The 10,265-nt window shown below is 49.0% G+C and overlaps 1 protein-coding gene across 1 annotated transcript in view; it reads right to left on the bottom strand.

Annotated features, from left to right (window-relative positions):
- Positions 1 to 612: 612 nt before the first annotated feature.
- LOC143035744 (uncharacterized) overlaps positions 613 to 10,265 on the bottom strand; it is a 28,805-nt gene continuing 19,152 nt past the window's right edge. The window contains exons 2-5 of the mRNA XM_076202664.1: positions 8,575 to 8,637; positions 4,519 to 8,211; positions 4,046 to 4,222; positions 613 to 3,371 (exon numbers count right to left, since the gene is read on the bottom strand). Of these exons, the coding sequence (XP_076058779.1) occupies positions 1,407 to 3,371; positions 4,046 to 4,222; positions 4,519 to 8,211; positions 8,575 to 8,637 (5,898 nt within the window). The 3' untranslated portion in view covers positions 613 to 1,406. The remainder of the gene's footprint in view (positions 3,372 to 4,045; positions 4,223 to 4,518; positions 8,212 to 8,574; positions 8,638 to 10,265) is intronic.

Here is a 10,265-nt window from a genome sequence, read left to right as displayed (position 1 = left end):
CAGACACACTATTGTAGCGATGGTCCAGCTCCTTCCTCGTTTTTCTCATTTCATAGCTTTGCATTTGGTCTATTACCAGACAATTTCATTTAGCTGAGAGGTAAAGAAAACAGATTCTGAAGTCGAAGAATCTATCGGTGAGGACTCGAACCCACGTATTTAGTGAGGCGGACTCAGTACGCTTACCATTGAGACACCACAACTCTCGCGGAGGAAGGTATGTAGGGGGCCCGGATGACTGTTGTTGTAGGGAAGGGATAGAGAGTGTGAGAGAGAGAAAGAGCGAGGGAGGGAGGGAGGGAGTGAGGAAGGTAAGGAGAGAGGGGTGGGGGGCAAAAGAGCGAGGGAGGGAGGGAGAGAGAGAGAGAGAGAGAGGGATGCTATATTTATAGTGACCGAGGCAACAATAGCGGCTTGATCATGTCCGCTGAAAAAAACTCTTTCATAGTCGACAGACTCTGCCCAAGGCGATGTTGCACAGATGCGTCATATGGCTGCGTTACCAGACATGGGAACAGAAAAAGAGAAAACAAAGAAGTCTGATGAAGTATTGTAGAAAAATGTCGGGAATAGATGGGAGGGAGGTCGGATAACCAAAATAAAACCATAGAAAACGTGGAATAGGATTGTATTGTTTTCTAAAATCAAAAGTGTCCCTTACAAAAGTCACTGTGGACAATTGGGACATATTTTTGGGGCATCAAGTCGTTCTGAGAGACCAAGTTTGGCAGAAGATTGTTGAAGTTACTCGTCTCATAAATAGCAACAATTTCTTATAAATAGTAAAACAATAAATAATGCAAAAAATGCATATACGCCCCTTTATAACAAATTGAAAGCAATGGAAGACACGAATTGTGGCGGAAATATGGCGAAGGAAGAGTCGTTCGAGCTTTTTCACCTCTTTAAGGGTTCGAAGATATTTCTCGAACTCATTAGATGCAGGAAAAAGAGGTGGAAGGGATGTGACGTCATGTCGACACCATATTTGGCCACAATGACCGACGTGTTACGCCAGTGTGCGATCGTGGGAAAGGAATATATATTTATGTATATATATATATATATATATATATATATATATATATATATATATATATATATATGTATATATATATATATATGTATATATATTGGATGAGAAAAGATTTCGTTACCAGCCACCGGAACCAATCACAAGCGGAAGATTAGAAATACGCGAGGAGGTACAGAATTGTAATTTGGAAAACCTCTGAGATATTGAGTTTGTTTCCTACTTTCCATAAATATTACTACGAACTCCCTAGGGTTGTCACCCTGGAGAGCTCTTCTACACCCATGGCACGGAATGAAACAGCGGCAAGACCTTAGTCTACATCACTGAGGCAAAACATCTGAGTTTATTTACGAGTCCTTCGCGAATTCCTTCAGTTCTTGGAGTGGGTCTTGCTCACAATGCTGAGCAGTTCGGGGGTGGCCTTGTAGACAGCCTCGGGAGATCCAGCCAGACCGCTGACGAAGCTTGGCAGATCCTTCTCATCGAGGACGAGGATCACTTTTCCGCTCTTGTCTACCTTGAAGGAGAGGCCGCCAGTTCCGCTGGAGGAGGTGGTGGTCTTGGTGAAGGTAGTGGTGGAGGTCTTTTGGGCAGGGACCCGACGGGTAGCGGAGGAACTCTGTCCGGATGAACCTCCAGTCCTCGACCCTGAAGAGAGAACGACTCGGCCTTCAGCTTCGTACTGGTGTTGTGCGGGGTTGAAGTGAGCGATGCTTAAGGGTCCTTGCCTGGCCTTGACGGAGACTTCGTGGACTACGGACTTCCTTGCAGCAGCAGCGGCGGCAGCGGCAGCGGCGGCAGCACCGGCACCAGCGCCAGCTCTACCTCCAGCACCAGCACCAACTCTTACACCAGCACCAGAGCCAGCACCAGCACCAGCGCCAGCACCAGCACCAGCACCAGCCAATTTAACAGCGGGGCGTACAGGAGCAGGAGCAGGAGCACGAACAGGTGCAGGAGCACGAGCAGGTGCAACAGGTGCCCTTAGGATAACTTTACCGCCAGAAGAGCTTGCTCCTGAAGATGACGAGGTCTTGGATCCTGAAGAGAGAACGACTCTGCCTTCGGCCTCGTACTGGTGTTGAGCGGGGCTGAAGTGGGCGATGCTGGTGGGTCCTTGCCTGGCCTTGACGGAAACCTCGTGGACGACGGACTTTTGGCGGGCAGCACCGGCGGCAGCACCAGCAGCAAAACCGGCACCAGCACCGGCTCCAGCACCAGCTCCAGCACCAGCTCCAGCACCAGCTCCAGCAGAGAATCTTGATACAGTGGAGGATGACTGATAGGCTGAGGCACTGCTGGCAGCTGGTCTAGCTGAAGCTGGACGGGCAGGGGCAGGGGCAGGAGCAGGGGCAGGTGCTCGGGCAGCGGCGCGAACAGGGGCAGGAGCCGTGCGTACGGATGAGCTGCCTGCCGAAGAAGCCGCGGCCTTGGATCCTGAGGTGAGAACGACTTTTCCTTCAGCTTCATACTGGTGCTGTGCAGGGCTGAAGTGGGCGATACTTGAGGGTCCCTGTCTGGCCTTCACGGAGACTTCGTGGACAACAGCCTGACCGGCGAGTGCTGCACCAGCGGCAGCGGCAGGTCGTGCAGCCGAGAAAGAGCCCTGAGAAGACGAAGAAGAGGCACTGCTACTGCTGACGCGCTTGATCTGAACAGGGGTGGTCACGAAAGTCTTCCTGGAACCGAAGGTGGCAGATCCCCGGGAACCTCCTGCGCCGGAGGAGGAAGTCTGTTGGGAGAAGCTGGCAGACCCTTGGCGGGAGAAGGAGCTGGAAGTCTCAGAAGAGTCACTTTCCTCGGAGTCATCATCAGAGCTGACTGAGGAGATGAAGATCTGCTTCTTAAAACCGGAGGAGGAGGAAGAGGAAGAGGAACCTGCCAAGTTGGCTGCTGCGGCAGCTGCGTTAAGACTCTTTTGTGCAGCTGCTGCCGCTGCTGCTGCCGCTGCTGCGGAGGAGGCGGAGGAGGAGGAAGCAGACTTACTAGCTTGAGCAGAGGCTTGGCTAGCCTGGGCTGAAGACTGGCTGAATTGGGCGGAGGCTCTACTGCCCTGGGATGCCGAAGAGGAGAATCTGTTGGCAGCGGAACCCACGAGCTTCGAGTTGAGGACCCTCATGGCGGCCTGGAAGGAGTCAGCAAAGCGGGAGGCGGCGTTCTCAGTCTCGCCCGAAGCTGCAGCCTCTTCACGGAAGACTGCGCCGGTGTTGATTCCGGAGATGGCAAAGTCGTTGAAGTCACCGATGCCCTTGTTCGAGAACTTGTGGGCCGGTTCGTAGATGTTGGCCTCTGGCTGACGGATCACGATGCCTGTGTTGATGCGGTGGACTGTGACCTGGGCGAGGGAAACAGCAGCATTAGTTTAGGTATGATAAGGTCAGGTCAAGCTATGTTAGGCAAGTTAGGTCCTGTTACTTTAAGTAAGGCCACGTTAGGTTAGATTAGCCTATAAGTATCCAACATTCACGCACGCAGACGTGCAAAATGTGCTCATACATTTTATACATATATAAAATAAAAACATACATTCATCAACGCACACAAACACACACACACACACACACACACACACACACACACACACACACACACACACACACACACACACACACACACACACACACACACACACACACACACACACACACACACACACACACACACACACACACACACACACACACACACACACACACACACACACACACACACACACACACACACACACACACACACGTATATATATACATATATATATATATATATATATATTACGTACATAGTATGCAAATTATGTAGATAAGTATTCAACATATCCAAATAAATGTATATGTACACCTAGATACGTTGCCTTTCTTATGTTTTGTTATACATCTGCCTGACTAGATCAGCTTTTATAATTTTTGATCACCTCTTCCATAATATGGGAAGTCTAACTGCTAATGTGTTCTCAATGACATCTTCATACAAAGGAAAACAAACAGCCTCGTTTCGAGTCTCACCGCATACCTGGTATCCGTTGATGGCATCTGAGGTGTAGGTGTAGTTGTAAAGGTAGCCGTTAGGCATTAGAACCGTGTACCATCCTCTGGTGATACCGTCATCATCGGTATACTCAAATCGGCTTTGGACGTTCGAAGTTTCGTAGTCAGCGACGGAGTGTTCGAACTGGTAGGGTCGGGTCGCCTGCAGGGACAAGGGAGGAAAGGAAAGTGGGGGGGAGGGAGGGTAAAGAGAAAAATAAGTGAACATTATGTGGTAATCTTTAGGAAGTATGCTTTCTTTTCTTTTAGTACCTGGAAGTAGATATATTTACTGATTTCTAGTGCGTTAGTATTAAATTCCTAAATTAAGATATATAATCTAACCAAAACTGCTATTCTCTAGAGCATTGTCGAGGACATATTTTCATAAAGTACGACATCTGTAGTATGTATTCACATTTTCCTTATAGTAAATATTCAAAACATCTTTTATCTTACACTTGAGAAGTCTTCCTGTTTGACGACCTGTCGGGTGACTCCGGAGGACCTGGCAGCACTTCTGAAGGCAGAGAGCTCAGAGAGGAGATCTGAAGTAGACTCAGACTCCAGGTTCATGTTGAGACCAACAAACCTAGACACTCCTCCTGGGCATATATCAGCAAAAATAGCCGTGTCGGCGTAGTCCACCATCACAAAGTCGGTTGAGAAGTACTTATCGAAGATAGCGTCTCCGACTGTTAAAATATCAGAAGATCCATCAGCGCGCGTGCAGACAATCCTGAACGCTGTTTCGGAAGCTCCAGCGGCTGCTGACTGTGCTGCGGAAGCTCCAGCGGCTGCTGACTTAGCAGCAGAGGCACTGGCTGCAGAAGCACTTGCCGAAGAAGAGCCCTTTGAGGAAGAAGCACCGAAGGAAGCAAAGCCGGACGAGGCCTTTCCGGCGGAAGCGGATGCACCAGACGCTTTGCTAGCCGATGCAGACGAGCCGAAGGACTGGAAGGCGGATGAAGAGGAACCGGAAGCGGCAGAGGAAGATTTGCTTGCTTGAGCCGAAGACTGTCTTGAGCCGGAGGAGCTGAAGGAAGCAAAACCAGAGGAAGATTGTCCAGAAGCAGCGGATGCACCGGAAGTTTTGCTTGCTGAAGCCGAAGACTGTCTTGAGCCGGAGGAGCCAAAGGAAGCTGAGGCAGTGGAAGCGTGTCCAGAGGCAGCAGATGCACCAGAAACTTTGCTTGCTTGAGCCGAAGACTGTCTTGAGCCGGAGGAGCCGAAGGAAACTGAACCAGAGGCAGCACCAGAAGTTTTGCTTGTTTGAGCCGAAGACTTTCTTGAGCCGGAGGAGCCGAAGGAAACTGAACCAGAGGCAGCAGATGCACCAGAAGTTTTGCTTACTTGACCCGAAGACTGTCTTGAGCCGGAGGAGCCGAAGGAAACTGAACCAGAGGCAGCAGATGCACCAGAAGTTTTGCTTACTTGACCCGAAGACTGTCTTGAGCCGGAGGAGCCGAAGGAAGCGAAGCCAGTGGAGCCATGTCCAGAAGCAGCAGATGCACCAGAAGTTTTGCTTACTTGACCCGAAGACTGTCTTGAGCCGGAGGAGCCGGAGGAACCAAAGGAAGCGAAGCCAGTGGAGGCATGTCCAGAAGCAGAAGATGCACCAGAAACTTTGCTTGCTTGAGCCGAAGACTGTCTTGAGCCGGAGGAGCCGGAGGAGCCGAAGGAAGCAAAGCCAGTGGAAGCATGTCCAGAAGCAGAAGGTGCACCAGAAACTTTGCTTACTTGAGCCGAAGACTGTCTTGAACCGGAGGAGCTAAAGGAAGCAAAGCCAGTGGGAGCTTGTCCAGTAGAAGTTTTGGTTGATGAAGCCGAAGAATGTTTTGAAGAGAATGATTGGAAACCGGAAGACCCATGTCCAGAAGAACCAGACGCTCCAGATGCAGATGAACCTCCTGAAGAAGAAGAGCCAAAGGACACGAAACCGGAAGAACCATGTCCAGAAGAACCAGACGCTCCAGATGCAGATGAGCCTCCTGAGGAAGAAGAGCCAAAGGACGCGAAACCGGAGTGGGAGGAGCCTGAGCCAGAAGAGCCTGTTGCTGATGACCCGCCTGAGGAGGAGGCGCCGAAGGAGGCTAAGCCAGCAGAAAGCTGTCCCGCGGAAGTTGCACCAAGGGCACCAGAACCTGAGGATGTTTTGGTTGCTGATGAGCCTCTTGAAGCGGAGAAGCTAGAGGAAACCTTGCTGGCAGAGGAAGAACCTGAAGCAGCCTGGTGTGATCCTGATGCTCCACCTGAGGATGAGGACGTAAAGGTGACAGGAATCACACGCTTGGAGGAGAAAGATCCGGAGGAAGATCCGGAGGAAGACCCGGAGGAAGACTGTCTTGAAAATGTTGATCCGGAAGACACGGTCTTAGAGCCTGAGGAAAGGACAACCTGTCCTTCTGCCTCATATTGGTGCTGTGCAGGAGAGAAATGTGCAATGCTTGAGGGACCTTGTCTTGACTTAACGGAGACTGAGTGGACGACGGTTTTTCCACTGGCAGTGGCAGCACCTGCACCAGCACCTGCACCAGCGCCTGCACCAGCACCTGCACGAATACCAGCACCGGCACCGGCACCTGCACCAGCTCCAATTCCAGCTCCAGCACCAGCCAGTTTAACAGAAGGAACTACCCTGGTGGTGGTAGTTTTGGTTACAATGGGACGCAAGGAAGCGGTAACAGGAGTGGCTGTCTGGACAGGGATTCTGAAGATGGCTTTGCCAGCAGAGGTGCTTGCAGATGAGGATCCTGAAGCCCTTGATCCTGAGGAGAGGACGACTTTGCCTTGGGCTTCATACTGGTGTTGAGCAGGGCTGAAGTGGGCGATGCTGGTGGGTCCTTGTCTGGCCTTGACGGAGACTTCGTGGACCACAGACTTGTGGGCACCAGCACCAGCGGCACCAGCACCGGCACCAGCCCTGGAACCAGCACCGAAACCAGCACCAGCACCAGCTCCAGATGCAGATCCAGAGGACAGTTTAACAGCTGGAGTCTTAGTAATGACAGGCCTGGAGACAAAGGTACGTGCAGGGGCAGGAGCAGGAGCAGGAGCAGGGGCACGAACAGGAACAGGAGCACGAGCAGGTGCAGGAGCACGAGCACGAGCAGGTGCAGCAGGTGCCCTTAAGATGGCTTTACCACCAGAAGAGCTTGCTCCTGAAGATGCCGAGGTCTTGGATCCTGAAGAGAGAACGACTCTGCCTTCGGCCTCGTACTGGTGTTGAGCGGGGCTGAAGTGGGCGATGCTGGTGGGTCCTTGCCTGGCCTTGACGGAAACCTCGTGGACGACGGACTTGTGGGCGGCAGCACCAGCCCTAGCGCCAGCACCAGCACCAGAATGGGAGATGCCGCTTGCTCCAGCTCCAGCACCAGCCAATTTTACAGCAGGTCTGGGTGCAACGGGGCGTACAGGTGCAGGAGCAGGGGCAGGAACCGGGGCAGGGGCAGGGGCTCTGAAGATAGCCTGACCAGCAGAAGATCCAGATGATGCGGACGATACACTTTTAGCTCCTGAAGAAAGAACGACTCTCCCTTGGGCTTCATACTGGTGCTGTGCAGGATTGAAGTGGGCAATGCTCAAAGGTCCTCGCTTTGCCTTGACGGAAACTTCGTGGACAACGGATTTAGCCTGGGCAGCTGGTGCTGCAGGTGCGACTGGGGCCTTGAAGACCACGGGTTTTGGGGCAGCGACGGGTCTTGGGGCAGGGGGAGCAGCAGCAGCAGCGCCGGCGCCATTCTTACCTCTATTAAGGACGACCAATCCCTGGGCCTCGTACACGTGTTGCTGGGGGTTGAAGTGGTCGATACTCTTGGGACCAGGTCTGGCTTTCACGCTCACTTGGTGAGTGACGGTCTTTTCGGCGGTGAAGCTCTTAGCGTGGGAGACAGGGGCTGGGGCAGCGGGGACAGCTGGGGCGCGGACTGGGGCAGCTGCTGGCGCAGGTGCTGAACTCGCGCTCTTACTCCTAGAGGCGAAGGAGGCTTCACCCTCGGCTTCGTAGATGTGCTGAGCGGGGCTGAAATGTGGGATGCTGAGAGGGCCGACTGGAGACTTTACTCGTACCCGGTGAACTACAGATTTACCGGTGGAAGACGATGAAGAGGATGAAGAAGAGTGTGTTTTCAAAAAGAGTGCGGCTCCTTGGTCCTGCAGAGGTAAAAGGTGGGAGGAAAGGTGTCAAATACTTGATGTAAGTGATCAAAGTGGGAAGAAAGATGGCAAATACAATGTGCCTCTGATCACATTGTAATTCACGTTATTGACAGAAAAAAGGTTCTTTAGGTTTGAGGCATGGTACTGTATGCTTTCTGTAAGTCTATGAAATGGAGACAGAAAATACACTGTCAGTGATTGTAGACACGGTTTAGTTAAATCCATGTTACACAGAGAACTTTTTAAAGGTTTGAAACAAAGCAAACAAAGGATTTAAAGGTTCGAAACAAAAGACAGTGTTTTATGCTTTAGTTAAGTCTATGAAAATGGTGGTTTGTCCACCACAGGAATACTTACGCCATCGACGGGCAGCTTGGCGCCTGAGGCGAAGGCCACCAGACATAATATAAATAAGGCCCCCTGAAGAAAAAAAGAGAGAAAAAAAGAAAAATTAGCAATAATACTTTGAGTTTCTAGTCTGGCATTTCGCCATAATTATCACTCTAAGATATTGATATTTTTGTTCTTAAAAGATCTTTAGGTTGAAATGCACATGCGCACACACACACACACACACACACACACACACACACACACACACACACACACACACACACACACACACACACACACACACACGATCATGACCCTAGTTACACATTAACCGTAGCTAAACTGAAGTTAGAACGAATATCCTTTTCAATACAGCGATTCATTAATTAGAATATTTTGTTCCAGGTAGTATATATATATATTTTTTCTCTATTTCTAAAATCTAAAGTTAGGAAATCTGATATTTAGAACTAAATATTTTTCTAGAGTATTCGGGATACAACAGAGTTCTTTGGTTTCTAGAAATGATGTTTCCGATTTTTTGTTTGTTTCCAATATTGTTAAAATCCGAATTTTAGATATTCCGAATAAAGAGAATTGTCTGTATTATCGGTTAGTACCCTCTCGGACTTCGATCTTGCAAGTGGTCGGGAATCGCTGATATGACTGACGAGTTAAACACCATATGAGGACGGAGCCTTTATTTGTACGACGTTTCGCTTATTACAGCTTTTTCAAGTACTTGAAAAAGCTGTAGTAAGCGAAACGTCGTACAAATAAAGGCTCCGTCCTCATATGGTGGTCAACTCGTCAGTCTTTATGTACGGTTTGTTGTCCGCGCGATGCCACTGTTATTACCGGCGGTGTCCTGAAATCAGGGGACGGGGGGGATGGGGGAGGGGGGCTACCCCTCAACCGCAGCCGACGCCAGGGGGTAGGTGTGATTATTCTGTGACACTCGCGATTGACGACTAATCTCAAAAAAAAAAAAAAAAAAAAAAAAAAAAAAAAAAAAAAAAAAAAAAAAAAAAAAAAAAAAAAAAAAAAAAAAAAAAAAAAAAAAAAAAAAAAAAAAAAAAATCAATGATCACTTTTGATTTCTACCATCTTTCCGTTCTGCTATCTACCCAACGTCAATCTCTCCTCTACCATCGCCTCTACAGCTCCACCTCCTCCTCCTCAGTACGAAATTGTTCTGAGGATAGAAGCACTGGTTAATGCTGATAACATATAAATACACGTGAGGTGATGTTAATTATACACTTCGCATCCTTTGCATACAGGCTTTGGGAAGTACTGTAAAAAAAGACAACTGACGTTTGATCATCTGATGATTACCTCGAAATTGTCATGGCTTTTTTCTTATTTCGAACCAATTTTCTTAGGACGACTGTTGGTAATTATTAAAAAGAATTGGTTAAGCAGCAAAAGTTGAATTGCCAGTTCAAAACGAAGGTTTAAAATTCCAGAGATTTTTTTTTTGAATGGTACGGTAATGTACACGTGGGTTCTGACCAAAAGTAGTACTTGCATAAAGAAAATGAATCAAGGAGCAAATATTGAATTGCTAGTCGAAAACGAACAATTACCTGATAATTTTTTAAAATTATTTATCTATTTACTCATCTATTTCTATTTATTTATTTATATGCTCGTTTATTAATCTATTGATCGTTATTCATATAAATATTGCTAATCGTACGGTCATGTCCACT

This window comes from Oratosquilla oratoria, chromosome 19 (genome assembly GCF_046742065.1).
Source record: "Oratosquilla oratoria isolate Oo_2021 chromosome 19, ASM4674206v1, whole genome shotgun sequence".
Taxonomy (NCBI): Eukaryota; Metazoa; Arthropoda; class Malacostraca; order Stomatopoda; family Squillidae; genus Oratosquilla; species Oratosquilla oratoria.
Note: the sequence above shows the minus strand (reverse complement) of the source record. Positions and strands in the feature narration are given on the sequence as shown.